Here is a 14,730-nt window from a genome sequence, read left to right on the forward strand (position 1 = left end):
CACAACCATTGTCAGGTTCTGATGCTCCTTTTGATGTTGGTAACAACATTCAGCTGGTTCCAGTATTTCGTGAGTCTGAAGTTGAGTCATACTTTGTTGTGTTTGAGCACATTGCTGCTGCTTTGCAATGGCCGAAAGATGTGTGGGCCATACTTTTACAGTGCAAGTTAGTTGGTAAGGCTCAGATGGTTTGCTCTTCTCTTCCTGTTGAAGATTGTATTGTGTACGAAAAAGTTAAATGCGCTATTCTCAAAGTGTATGAGCTTGTGCCTGAGGCTTATAGACAGCGTTTTCGTGGCATAAAGAAAACATCTGGCCAAACCTTTGTAGACTTTGCAATAGAGAAGAGAAAGCTATTCAACGGATGGCGTAAGGCATCAAAGGCTGACGACTTAACTTCAGTTTGTGATCTCATAGTGCTGGAGGAGTTTAAAAACTGTGTCCCAGAATATACAGTTGTTCATTTAAATGAACGAAAAATAACCTCCTTGCAGCAGGCCGGAAAGCTCGTAACAGGCGTGCCACACATTCTCATTCTGTTTCTCTTCCAGGACCCAAGAAAAATATACATTGTGTTTCTTTTGTCGTGACCCTGGTCATCTAGTGGATGAGTGTAGCTCGGAAGAAGCAGGTGGCAGCTTCCAAGCGGTCTGTGGAAAAGCCAAAAGACCGGCATCCAGTTGCAATGCGACAGAGTGGTGAGTTGCAGTTAAGTTCTGCGTCCGTCTGACAGTGCTGTGGGTGCTCCCGTCTCTGACGCGGTGGGTGTGGACTTGGCTCAGAGCGATGTGGATCTGTGTTCAGTGAGTGATGTGTGTATTCCGTGTGATGTGTGTGTTCCATGTGTTGATCTGGTGTTAGCTGCTTTTGAGCAGTATAATGTGTGTTTTATGGGGGGGGGGGTGTTACGTGCCGCAGTTGGTGCTTTTGTTTGTTTGTGTGTGTGTCTCTCTCTCTCCCTGATTGTCTCCAGGTGCAGCCTCTCCCCCAGGTGCTCCTAATCCCCAATCAGGGCCTCCTTAAAGGACCTGAGGAATGCTGCAGTCAGTGGCTCTCTCACTTCTCCTCTGGCTGCATGTTTGCAGCATGGTGTCTGTGTGTCTGTGTGTCTGTGTGTCTGTGTGTCTGTGTGTCTGTGTGTCTGTGTGTCTGTGTGTCTGTGTGTCTGTGTCTGTGTCTGTGTGGGACCTGTGTTTCGTTAATTAGGAGATGTGCTCCAGTATATATTTGTAGGCTACCTTAGTTTACTTTGCAAGTTGGCTGGTGAGACCTTTTCTTTTCGTCCATTACAAGACCTGCTTGTGGCTTTAGAGATCAGCTTCCTCTCCTTTTTCTCTTGTCTGGTCATTTTATATTTGTGTTACTTCCCTTTGGTTCCCCTAGCCCAGTAGGGAACGTAACAGCCAGCTATAGTAACTCAACAAGAGATTAATGTCAAATGACAGTACAATTGACCAATCATATCTTCCCTCTAAATGGGTGGGCTTTATTTTCGTGGACTTTATGACAAGTTCCGCCCACTGTGAGTGAGGTTTATACATGTGTCAGTGTATAAAGCAAAGTGGTGCAGTGACCGCAGTTACGCGTCCTAAAAACCGGAAGTAAGCTGCGCTCGGGTTCCCTCGACACAAAAGCATTGGGATTTCTCCATAGGATTTTGGAAAATAGCTGGAAATAAGGTCTGTGGAACGAACCTGTTAGATAAATGCACGTTTTGTTCAGCCGGATAATATCCACATGTCTACCCTACTTTTATAATGTTCGAATCATAAATCCAATCGATAGATTTATGATTAGTATACATTCGTTCATGATGGCTCATGTCAGTGATGACATCGTTGCGAAATTATTAACCGAGTCATTTTCAAGATTGAGTTACAATGATAAACTGGAGTGGCAAAGGATCAGCTGCATGACCCCGCCATCAAGTGCTTCATCCAAAAGGACAGGAGGATGGACTTTGTGTTTAAGTGATTTGATCATCAAAGGTAGACCTAAGTCATTTTCAATGTGTGCCGCCGTGCCGACTTAATTCATTTGTAATTGTTACTTGGCTGTGGGTGCCCTGTCATGATAGGTGTTTATATAAATGGTGTTGTTTTGTGCTATGGTTTTGTGTGGTAGAGGGTCGCTGTCATTGATGCGTTTTGCACCCCGGGCCGCTGTTTTGATATTCCGCTGAAGTAAGCTGTGATGTAATAACTCTTCTTTTTTTTTCGAGGGAAGGGGGGGGTAAGAGGGCCTAGGTATAAAAGTCATGGCTCGCCACTGCTCAGGCATGACTCTCTGCTTGGTGGTACTCACAGCCCTAGTCTAGAGATGAACTCCCCTGGTTTTGATTTTGCTTATTTCTCGGTCTCTGAAGTCTTACAGGGTTTGCACTCAATTGATCCTAGAAAGTCTGCTGGGCCTGACACCTCAAAAATTGCAGCTCAGATTATAGCACAACCAGTTACTGATATTTGTAATCTCTCCCTGTCCACTCACACACTGCCAGCTATGTGGAAGCAAGCTCTGGTATTGCCCCTCTTGAAAGCTGGTGATCCCATGAGTTGAATACCTATCGTCCTATCTCAAATCTTTCTGTGTTATCAAAGATTCTTGAGTCCCTAGTTTCTACTCAGCTAAAACTTTTTTTAAATTCACACAACATCCTTAACCCTAAGCAATCTGGATTCAGATCAAAGCACATTACTGTGACTGCCAGTCTGAAAGTCTTAGACGATATTAAGGCTGGTTTGGATAAAGCATCAGTTTGTGTTGCATTGTTTATTGACTTAGCCAAAGCATTTGACACTGTAGATCACCACATTATGTCTAATGTTATGTTGGTGTCTCGTTTCAGTCATTTGCTGGTTTCAGAGTTATCTGACCGACCGTACTCAATGCGTCAGGTTGGGTAGTACTGTCTCTGACCCTGTCACCTTGGAGAAGAGAGTTCCACAGGGCTCTATTTTGGGGCCCGTGCTCTTTTTATTATATGTAAACAATATTTGTAATCAGATGCAATTTTCTACCTATCATATGTATGCTGATGACACTATTGTATATTCATGTGCTCCTTCTCTGGATATGGCCGTTTCCAATTTAAAATCTGATTTATCACGCTGCAGCATGCACTTCTTGATTCCAAATTGCTATTGAACGTCAGCGTCCTCTTGCCTCTCCATTGACACCCTTGATGGCGTCTCTGTTGAGTTTGTCGATACCTACAAATATCTGGGCTTTTGGTTGGATATTAATCTGAACTTCAAACACCATATTGAAGTTCCAACAAAGAAACTGAAATTCACTCTTTGCTTCCTTTTCAGATTTAAATGTTGTTTTTCAACTTCATCCTGTAAAAGGTTGGTCTCTGGCTTATTCCTGTCCCAGCTGGACTACGGTGATACCATTTATAGATTTGCCTGTCCCACTGTTTTGGCCAAACTTGACCCACTCTACCATGCTGCACTGCGTTATATATCAAATGCAGCCTATAGGACTCATCATTGCAAACTGTATAGCCTAACTGGATGGTCCTCACTTAGTATGCGTAGGGTGCAGCATTGGTTTTTATTATTGTATAAAGCCATTTTATGTAAGCTTCCACTCTACATATGTGCCAGATTTGCGACTTTTACAACGTCACATGAAGTGCCTGGATACAGTTCCAGGTACCTCCCGTGCGGACTGAGGCTGGAAAAAGGAGTCTTTTTTTATTATGGTCCTTGGTCTTGGAATGACCTTCAATCAAGCCTCAAACTGACGGCACTTGTCTCTATAGCATGTTTTAAATTTAAGTTGTCAGAAGTCCTTACCACCAGCTGCTCTTGCAGTAATAAGTAGTGTACCTTTCTTACTGTCCCAAATGTGCACAATGTCGTGACTGCTTTTCGTCTTTTGTTTACTTAGTTGTGTTCTCTGTATTTTATATGTCTGTGTTATGTATAACATTTCTGCCTTCTTGGCCAGGTCAGCATTGTAAATGAGATTTTATCTCAATGCTTTTTATCTGGTTGAATAAAGGTTAAATAAATACTTTAAAACAGCTGTTATCAAATCTCTGTTAAAGAAACCAAACTTTGATATTATTTTACTAACAAGCTATAAACCAATATCCAACCTTCCATTCATCAGTAAAATAGTTGAAAAGATAGTATCAGAGAAAATAAATTCATTTTTGAGAGGAAACAACATCCTTGAAGTTTTAGAAGATACCACAGCACTGAGACTGCCCTTGTTAAAATAGTCAGTGCCCTCTGACTGAACTGTAATAAAAATAGGGTCTCAATTATTATCCTCTTGGATCTCAGTGCAGCTTTCGACAATTGATCACGACATCCTCATCAATAGTCTCGAAAAGTGGGTTGGTCGTTCTGGCTGTGTCTTAAACTGGTTTAGAACAAACATCAAAGGGAGAACGTTTTATGTCAGCCTGGGAAATCATGTGTCGGAAGAACACGACAGCTATTATGGGGTTCCACAAGGGAGCTGCCTTGGTCCGTTGTTTTCTTTATATATGCTACCACTTGGTGACCTGATCAGAAAACACAATGCGGATGAGATACACAACTGTATATATCAGCAGAACCTAATTACACTGCAGCTATTACCTCAGTCACCAACTGCTTCTTGGCGATAGATGGATGAGTAGTAACTTCCTAAAGCTGAATGAGGACAAAACGGAAATCCTGCTAGTCTGCCCCAAAGCAAAAAGAGATATTGTTGTTTAATAATAACCGGATCAAACCGGAGGTCACGAGTCTTGGTGTTATATTAGATTCAGATCTAAGCTTCAGCTCTAACATTAGGAAAGTGACAAAAACATTGTTCTTTCACCTTAGAAACATTGCTAAAGTAAGACCATTCATAAATCAAAACTACGCAGAGAAGCTAATACATGCCTTCGTCTCAAGTCGGATAGACTGCTGTAATGCACTTTCACTGACCTCCCGAAAAAACTACTGACAGACTTCAGCTCATCCAAAACGCTGCAGCTCGGAACTAAGGAGAGAACACATTAGTCCAGTTCTAGCCGCTCTGCACTGGCTTCCTGTTTACTTTAGGATTGATTTTAAGGTTCTCCTGACATATAAGGCCATTATTGGGCAAGGTCCAAGCTTTTTCAGCATGACATGCCGAGAGATTTAGTTTAAACGTGCTTTGATTTCCTGGCAATTTGATCCTAATCTATTGCTGCATGTGTGAAAACAAACCTGCACCCGTGACATTTGGTTCAACCATTATTATAACATCCCCGTATATAAAAGACAACAGTTGATTCAGTCATTCTGTATATTATACTATATTTCTACCCAGATTACATACGAGATATTTTATTCAAACTTCACAACGATTGAAAAACTGCTTCAAGTGCTATATAACAAATGTCTTTGTTTGGTCACACACCCGCACATTATAAAACATTTGGCTCAGTAAACACATAAGCCAATAGCTCATAATGTCAAATTAATAATCTAAATAAAGATAAAAAAAATTCCACATGAATGACAGTATCATTTTATTACAGTATAAGTCTATGTAAAACAAAGACAAGATAAATAAGGTTCACAATTTACATGTATTTTAATGTCCTTAACCTTTAAACTAAAACATGTTAAAGTAGAACGAGGAATCTGGTTCTGTAACTCGCAATTTAACTGAGATTTCCCCTTCAGTTCAGAACCGCTGTCTGATGGGTGAAACTAAAGAAGTGAATGATCTCAAATCAGAGACTTTCTTCTCTCTCACACAACCAAGTGACGTGAACATGTGCCACCATTTTCCCCACACAACAAAGCGAATGGATGCTATTGAGCTACTTTAGATAAAAAACAATAATCGAGGCTGTAATCATAACGTCTAAACAGCCTGATGGTCAGCGAAGCGCTGAACGCCTGCATGGTCCCAGAGTAAAGAAAGGTGTGTCGGCAGCACTCAGAATAATGCAAATAACATCCAACAACAAAGGGTGAACAGGAGATTCTCCTCTTCAGGTGATGACTGTTAAAAAGTAATACATTTGGATTTATACATAAGGATATGAATAAAAAGCCCCACACCTGTTCTCTTTATCTCTCTTATGAAGATAAACTCATGAGATGTGACAGGGAATGTTTCATTGATTAAGAATCGGACCAAAAGCTCAGTGACTTTAAAATGGTGAGCTTTTAATACACATACCTTTTGTCTGATTCTTTCTTAGCTTGATTTTGGATCCAGCACCTGTTTCTTTGCTATGCGTACTCTACAACTTGTGAATAATAACCTTTGACAACATCTCAAATCTGCTCCCTCAACAAAGCACACGCGCCTATATTAAGACTCTTAATGAATACGCAAATTGTGTTCCCAGTAGATTTGTTTAAAACTACATTGAAACTTCCATGTAGTGCTTCAAGGTAAAACTGACTGACTTTTGGTAGCAGGTAAGAGGCACTGAGCAAACACCCGTATATGTAAAGGTAGGGTTGGGTTCAATTCCACACGTAGAGCAGGACTCTGCACATTTAAAATAAACTGTGGGGGGGGCATTAGTGTGGGGGAAAAGTCTCAATAGTTCATCACATTAAGCATATATTTAGAGCAGCAATCAAACGTGATGATTGTAGGTCCACACCTGCGCGTCAGCTTCAGTCTGGTGTCACATGATGCTGAGCGCTGTCGGTGGCTTGTCAGAACTCCCGATTGAAACTTTATTTAGAAAAGTCGATGATTCTCACTGCAGCAGTTCTTCCCAGGAAATGGGTTTGGAGAAGACTTCCCGCTCCAGCCACAGGTCATAGTTCATCTGGAAGTCCTCAGGCAGGTCCACCCGCTGTCCCAGGACGCTCTGCAGACAGTTGTCCACAGGCAGGAAGTCCGGGTTGCTTTGGCTGTTGTCGTAGCGGCGACTGTTGAAGCGTTCGATGTTCGCACGCAGAGCACACTCCTCGGCCTGGAAGTCCCAAGGTCGAGCATCCAGATCTGATCAGAGAACAAAAAGCAGTTCGTATTGGGTGCATTTTGCTTTGAGTGGAAATATAAGCCCTTAGTTTCATTAAAGAAGGATTGGAGACCCACAGCCAACAGAAGCCTGAAACCTATACAGTAACACAGGCTAATGCGCATCAAGTGTGAACATGAATGAGTGCAAATGTATTCCTTTTTGGATAATATCATATGTGGAATCAAATCTTAACAAATAAACTACTATTGGAGCCTGCACTTTTTATTCTGGGTATTTATCTTCCTATATCTTAGACATCCGACATAACAAGCAAAACTAAAATGTGCAAATATTAATGTGCCAGGATCAGAAAGTGGATTAAAGAACTGGTATCAAAAATGGATAAGATAACATTTATTGTTAGATGTACTCAAAATGTTTTTGATTCAACCTTCCTAAATGTTCCCACACCACGCCGCTCCTCCGCTCCCTTCACTGGCTTCTAGTAACTGCTAGAATCCACTTCAAGACACTGGTACTTGCGTACCATGCTGCGAATGGATCTGGCCCTTCCTACATCCAGGACATGGTTAAACTGTACACCCCAGCACGTGCACTCCGCTCTGCATCAGCCAAACAGCTCGCTGCACCCGCACTGAAAGGGGGACCCAAGTTCCCATCAGCAAAAACTTGTGGGTTTGCTATCCTGGCTCCAAAATGGTGGAATGAGCTCCCCATTGAAATCAGGACAGCAGATAGCTTGCACATCTTCCGGCGCAGACTGAAAACTCATCTCTTTCGACTCCACTTCGAGCGATAGAATTACTAACAAAGCACTTATATACTAATAAAGGACTGGCTTATCTAAAGCCAGTTGAGTAGCACTTGAAATGTTTGGCTCTATGAAACCTGATGTACTTATATGATTCTGTTTTCTTCAAGGTTGTATCTTCCTGGTCGAATGCATTTATTGGAAGTTGCTTTGGATAAAAGCGTCAGCTAAATGCAATGTAATGCTGTGTTTTATGTAATCGTTATTCACAGAACACAAAAGCTTTAAAATAATTATCTGAATATCGAGTAATCAATTAACCTACTAATTGTGTCAGCTCTAATAAAGACCAAATACACTTCACAACAATAACACTTGCATTTTTGTTATATCCCAGCATAAACTTTCATTCATGCTGCATTGAATGAATTCCTACTGGTTGTATGATTGTGATTCCACTCACCGTTCCCGTAGGCCCAGTCGTCGTTGAGCCGATGTCGGACCTTCTGATAAATGGCCGACATGGTCTTCATGTTGCTCTTCCTCCACTGACGGCCCAGGTATTTGGTCTGCACTTTGAGCAGCTTGAGGACGTAAAGCTGCATCATGGCCTGCTTCACCTTCAGCGCCCTCTTCAGGATGGGAGCGGACTTGAACACCACCAGCATCTGAGAGGGCAAAGATGAATGTTTATACATGGATTTGTTTATATTTCTGATGAAACCCGTCCTCTTCAATGTTATTTGTGGAGGATTGCTCCCACCATTGTTCTGGAGTGCTTCCACTTGGTCAGTTTGTTGAGGATCCTCAGCAGGTTGATGCAGGAGAACAGATTCCTCCAGCAAAACTGATTGTTGTCTCCTGCTTCCTGTAAAAGACCAAATTTCAACATTAAAAATGACTTCAGGGCTAGATTTGACATCAGCAGAAACAACCCAAAACACTGTATAATCAGAAGGCAACGATTACAAAACAATGGAAAACTCACCAAACTCTCTGCTGTTAACTCGGGCAGCTCGTTCACCACGCAATGAGGAAAGTCAAGAACTGAAATGCTAATGTGGAAAAACATTGAGTCATGAAACAACGAACATTTCAATACTCTTGCAATGAGATGTCCTGAAAGTACCTGTTTTTGGCCGTGATGTACGACATGATGTTCTGGTTGAAGAACTTGAGAATGAGGGGGATGCAGTTGGCAAACACGAGATGTTGAGCCATGTACTCAAACTGAGATAAAATACAAAGACATGTTCAGTTCATGATATTTAGTCATATCCTTATTTCAAGTAACATATACAAGATTGAGATCAATGGTTGGCAAATATCTAACACAGCTCACTCGAGTCATTCTGACCTTCAACTTAGGAGGTGTGTGTGCTTACAGTTACATAATAACCATCACAGAAATGTGTTGTGAGGAATGTCATGATTCCCGAAACAACTTTAAAAAAGGGTGAGAAAAAGCGAATAAATGTACGTGTTCTCATTAACTAGTGCTCTGTTTACCTGGTAGATGTGGTTTAGTTTGAAGTGTTTGAGGAGCAGCAGCAGGATGGCAGAGATGGCCTTCACGATGATCTCTTTGTGTCGATTGACATCAACACCGAGTTTCATGCTCTGCAGCACTGTGGTCCTACAGAGTCAGACATTACACATCAATCACAGATTTAGTTTAACTCTGATCCTCAGAGAAAATAAAATATCATTAAAAAAAATCTGAAACTCAGACAACCTCAAGCCTGCTAACCAGAGTTTGGACTAAATAACCTTTCATCTGTATGCCTGCAATGTGAAGTTACACCAATTTTCCATTTTAGACACATCTCATTTTAAATTGTTAATAAACGTATTGTATTTTACTTGTCCCACTAGAATGGATATCGCTATTGCTGTTTAAGGTTTTGAAGAGGCCCTGCGTCACTTACGGCATCTCCTCCGGCAGCACGTCTGCCAGGATGTTGATGGAGTCCGTCTTGGCTTTGGATGTCGGAGCTGCAGCGAGGAGGATCTTTAGCAGAGCGATCTGACATTCAGAGAGACAGAACAGGAAGTGAGTAACAGTCAGTGATGGTTGATTTATACCATAAAAAGAGTAATGATATAATATATCTAATGCTCTTAGAACTACAAAATGTTGCATTTATGTCAACTTCACAGTGTCTGAAGGGCCTTACATGCAAAACATTATATTAGACTCAACTAAATAAAGGTTACAACATATTATTTACACAAAAGGGTCTTAAGGCTAACATTACTTTTTGTTATTTGCATGGAACTGAAAGCCACTGAAATATTCTATAACCTTTCTTCACAGGAGAATTAGCACAGTGTATACCGGAGCCCACTCACCATGTATTGAGGCAAACTGGGCAGAATTCCTTGATAGAGCAGCTCAATGGAGGACATCTCCACGTCTTCTTCACCCTGATAAGAATAGAAACAAAACAAACAAAATGTACATCACCATGACACCTCGAGAAAGATTGTTTTGCAGACACAAGACCCTAAAACCTCTGCTATCGTCAATTATTAATTACCGACAGAAACAGCTCACAATTGTTACCTTACCTTATTTTTCAGATATGGTATGCATTTGACAAACATTTCATTATTGATTAATCTGTCAATTATATTTTAGATGCATCGATTGGTCAGTTAAATATGAAAAATATTGAAAACTGTCAGTACCCATTTCTTAAAGTCAAACGTGATTCCTTAACTATTAACGCCCCTGTGTCTACTTACCCCAGACAGAGGGGTTTTCTGAAACTCCTCCTCCTTTGCAATCTGTATCTCAGCAATGGAGATGTACTTGTGCTGAAAAAAGATGAGGAATAGACGTGAGAATCTAGCAGCACTATTGACTTTAAGGGTATACCCTCTAGAAGTAAAAAGATGTTGTGAAATGGCTAATTCAATACCTGCTTTAACGTCCTTATGCTCTCATGGATTGGCCGGGGTAAACCAACGACTGTATCTGTATCACTGTGAGACATGCACAAAAAAAACATCAGCACACACCACACTCAAAGTGTGAAATATTAGACTTAAGTTGCTTTCGAAAACATACTTCCCAAGTGTGTAACCTATGAATTTACTTCTACTTGATTCCAGGAAATTCTCAATGTCCTTTTCCCTGAAGGAGAGAAACGCAATAACATCATAACAGAACCTCAATCTTTATAATCTTCTTACTAGATTTGTGGACAAGAGAAACGGATCCACCGGTACCTGACTTTAGGAGCCCACGGCAATCCTTTGGGGAAAGACACCCTCTCTGATGGAGGTTGAGGAATAGGCGGAGGCATCACCTCGTCCCTCTCCAGAGGGAAAGTCTCCGGCTCTATAGAGTTATCATTGTCATCGTTGTCGTCCTCATCCTCACGTGAGTCGTCTGCCTTGTAAGGATCCTTCTCGTTGAATGCGTCAAGGTTGTCTTGTTTGATCAACGACTGTGTACAAATTAGAATATCTTTATTAGTCCAACCGGGGGGGAAATGTACATCGTTACAGCTCAAATATAGAGGCAGAAATCGGAACATTTAAAAAAGAGGCAGGCACACAATATTAAAGATAGAAATACACAAAATACAAGTACACATCCAGGTGGATAGCAATAAGTAGCAGTATTTAAAAATAAAATGTTTGTAGGATGTACAAAGTAGTGTGATAGCAGCCAGATAACAGTAGTGAAAGTAAAAGTATTTATTGCACAAGATTATTTACAGATTTTGTAAATAACTTTGCCCAATATATACTTTTACTTTGGTGAAAGATTTTCCAAAACCCCTGATCTATATAATCAAGGCAACGACACATTTCACATGCACCTTCTTTGAACCCACAGTATGTTTGTTTTGAGAGCCGGGAGCAGCAGTAATGTCTACCTTGTGTTCGCGGCGCGCCCGTTTCTGCTGCTGCTCGATGAGGTCGGACGCAGACGCAGGAGGAGAAGCGGCCCTCATGCTGCGGATCACTCGGATGCTGTTCTCCGGGAGAGGGGGGAGACCCAGCTCCTCCCGCTTTTGAACCTTTATGCTTTGGAGCTGCTCAAACCCTCCGAGTGTGAACTGAAACAGGGGACAATCATTTAACATGTTTCCTGATTAGAGGTAATAGGTTTTTGTTGTGAGGTCATGTGGGAGCAAAACCGTGTCTCACCAGGATGCTTTTCCACAACAGCAACAACACCTTCTTCATTGGGAAGTGAGGGGCATGACCGCTGCAGAACTTGGTAACCATACCGAAGAGCATGACGGAAATCGGCTCGTTGTTGTACAGAGGAGCTCCTGGATTAGAGGAGTGGAGTTAAAATAGTTCACCTTGCATGTTTTGTTTCAAATCGGTGACATGACTGCAGGTTTTTACGTCCATAAAACTCACCTAGTTCTGCTCTGAAGGTTTCCCGGATGACTTTCCACTCAGGCTTGTCGGCAGGATCGTCCTGTTGTATGGTTTCCACCATCAGGTACATTATGTTGAGCAGCACTCTGAGATCTGTGCTGTCAGCCAGGGAGATGGCTGGTTTCCTCACCGCATTACTACAGGCAGCGCTGTTACTGAAAGGGAGAATATAAGTGTTTTAAACTCTTCTCCAGATAAATCATTTTACAACAGAAGATCTAGTCACTTCTAGCCTTGCAAAGCCAACACAGTGTGCTTTAGTGTTGCTCACTGGCAACACTAAAGCTGATTGTTCTAACCTACAAGGAGTTAGCACTTTTTATAAAAGGAGATGATTCCTTGTAGATAAAGAAGGCAAAACTAAATTAGGATAGCCTCTGCATGATTGATAACGTACTCAATCTCCATGTTGAGCAGCTCCACCAGAGCAGAGAAGGTCCCCATATCCAGCAGCAGAAAGATGTTGTATCTCATCCAGTACTGCACCTCAGGCTCAGAGCTGCACTCTGCAAAGGTTCCTAGAGAGAATAAAATGCAACGGTGAAACACATATATTTTGAGAAAAACTAAAACTAAATGTTCTGATCAATTTGAATTTGAATTAAATCAATATGAATTAATACTAAGAAGGTGTTAAGGGATGTGTGGACTGACCCTGAGCCATGTAAAGAATGGCTCTGGCGACCTTCAGCCTCTTCTCTCGAGCGATCATCTCCAGCCCGTCCAGCAGGCGCATGGCGTGAGCTCTCTGCTGAGATTCATCCAGCTCCGTCCATTTCTTATCAGAAACTAAGAAACAAAAGAGGTGGAGATAATTAACTTCAGACATATGCCTTCTTCATTTTACGTAATAAACGATTTGCTGTAATGTCATTAAGATGTGTTGTAAGTTGAACTCCATACCATGTGTTCTGAATTCGACCTCAAAGCACTGCCTATTGAGAGAAAACTCCGGTCCTTCGGTGTAACTGTACAGCTCTGAAACATTCACAAAGAATATGTAAATAAGACAAAATATGTTGCAAGAGTGAAGAGCAGGAGAGCAAAAAACAATGTCAGGTCATCTCAATGTCCGTAATGACTACACACCTGACAGCTCAGCAGCCCACTTGTCTGTATCGGCATATTCAAACTCAAGGTCTGGAGACTCCGACAGCCCCTATGCACCAAACATGGTATATATGTTTTTGTTAACTGGCAGAATGGCAAGTAAATATTCATTTTTTATTAACCACTAAATACATAAACGTTGTTCTTTGGCTGTTTAGTTAAGAACAACTGTGAGCCACTTCAACTACCTATGACCATAGAAATCAATACATGTTTATTGTACTACAATAAATAGTGTGTCTATAATATAAAGTAAATTCAATTCAACAGAAAGAAGGGTTAACCATTAAAAACTTTAGGTATTACAAAGAATAGTCCAAAACTATTATATGCAAAACAATAAAAAGGGGCCTTTTGATTACTTCAGTCATTCTAGCTTACCGATACAAACAAATGTATATTTTCACCAACATTATAAATCCAAACCGTTTATTTGTAATCGGTATTTTACATTGAAGCATTTTTACAAAAAGAAAGAACAATTTGTTTCAACCCTGTTAGAAAGTATGTATTTCACAGGAGCTGTTGATCATGTATCAATTAGATGTCACAAAGAGAAACTCCTCTCAATCATATTTACAATGGTTGAATCTGTAATGCTAACATTTTATTTATTTTCTGAATATTCACAAGATTACAAGATGTCAACGCATGAAAACAAGAAGTCTAGAAGTGGTTTTCTCGCAGTTAAATGCAGCAATGTATCCACTATGAGGCAAGGGAGCACTGACTAACCTGGTTTTCTTTATAGGTATACGCTTACAGGAGGGCTCCATGGTTTTAAATCACATGAACACAACAGGCCGCACACAGAATAAGCCTCAACAGGTCGCCGTTGACAGACAGCTCAGTCTGGCCTGGTACTAGCTAACATCAGCTAGCTAGCCCCTGCTAAGCTACACTACTATTCAACATTGCATAAATTAAGCTACAAAGGGAATATTGCACAAACATAGGCATATTATTTCAAAGATGTTAAGAGCCTCAGTTGCTGCTGTTAGTTTGTGTCTCCGTGTCAGAACAAACAGTAAAGCTAGCCTGACAGAGCTAACTAAGCTAACGTTATGTGGTACAGAAGCAGCAGCAGCCTCGTCTCTAAATGATTAGTTTGCTGTAAATTAAAAAAAAAACTTATTTTGACGTACCTCTGAATCTTTTCTTGGGTTTCGGGTGAACTCGCCCCTGCTTTTGTTAGGTAACATAGCTCTCTGTTTATTGTTTACAGGAAGCCCACTACTGTTCCCACCGACGTCCATTATATTTGGGGCGCAGTGTCTTCTCGCGAGATGACTGAGTCGATCTACGAGAGTTGGAATTTACATTCTGTTGTGTCATATTTAATTCAATCTTCATGTAACCTGTACACTCTTTGGCGTTACTACCGCTTAAAGGGGGAGGGGGATATGATCTGCCCTTTGTTCTATGTGTGATTTCATTATTGTGATTATATGTTCTTGCATTTATTGATGTCCTTTAGGTTCTCCAACCTGTTGCATTAAATCAATCCATATTTAATCCAACATTTGCACTC

At 41.1% G+C, this 14,730-nt stretch overlaps 1 protein-coding gene across 1 annotated transcript; it reads right to left on the reverse strand.

Moving 5' to 3' along the window:
• Positions 1 to 5,486: 5,486 nt before the first annotated feature.
• Positions 5,487 to 14,503, reverse strand: strip1 (striatin interacting protein 1). Its single transcript, XM_079681258.1, has 20 exons — positions 14,345 to 14,503; positions 13,179 to 13,248; positions 12,993 to 13,067; positions 12,744 to 12,878; positions 12,487 to 12,607; positions 12,069 to 12,244; positions 11,847 to 11,974; positions 11,573 to 11,755; positions 10,917 to 11,137; positions 10,756 to 10,821; positions 10,607 to 10,670; positions 10,431 to 10,502; positions 10,035 to 10,109; positions 9,611 to 9,708; positions 9,192 to 9,318; positions 8,812 to 8,912; positions 8,671 to 8,737; positions 8,446 to 8,550; positions 8,146 to 8,350; positions 5,487 to 6,948 (listed from the first exon to the last, which is right to left on the reverse strand). Exons 1-20 carry the CDS (start codon positions 14,453 to 14,455, stop codon positions 6,701 to 6,703), a joined length of 2,448 nt encoding a protein of 815 aa, XP_079537384.1. The 5' UTR covers positions 14,456 to 14,503; the 3' UTR covers positions 5,487 to 6,700.
• Positions 14,504 to 14,730: the final 227 nt, after the last annotated feature.

This window comes from Notothenia rossii (assembly GCF_949606895.1).
Source record: "Notothenia rossii genome assembly, chromosome: 5".
Lineage (NCBI taxonomy): Eukaryota > Metazoa > Chordata > Actinopteri > Perciformes > Nototheniidae > Notothenia > Notothenia rossii.

What these genes read in the sequence shown, in the direction of transcription:
- strip1 (XM_079681258.1), bottom strand. Translation starts at nt 14,455, where the DNA reads ATGGACGTCGGTGGGAACAGTAGTGGGCTTCCTGTAAACAATAAACAG. An exon ending in GCATAAGGACGTTAAAGCAG is followed by an intron (nt 10,503 to 10,606) that starts GTATTGAATTAG and finishes ATCTTTTTTCAG; the next exon opens with CACAAGTACATCTCCATTGC. An exon ending in AGTTAACAGCAGAGAGTTTG is followed by an intron (nt 8,551 to 8,670) that starts GTGAGTTTTCCA and finishes GGTCTTTTACAG; the next exon opens with GAAGCAGGAGACAACAATCA.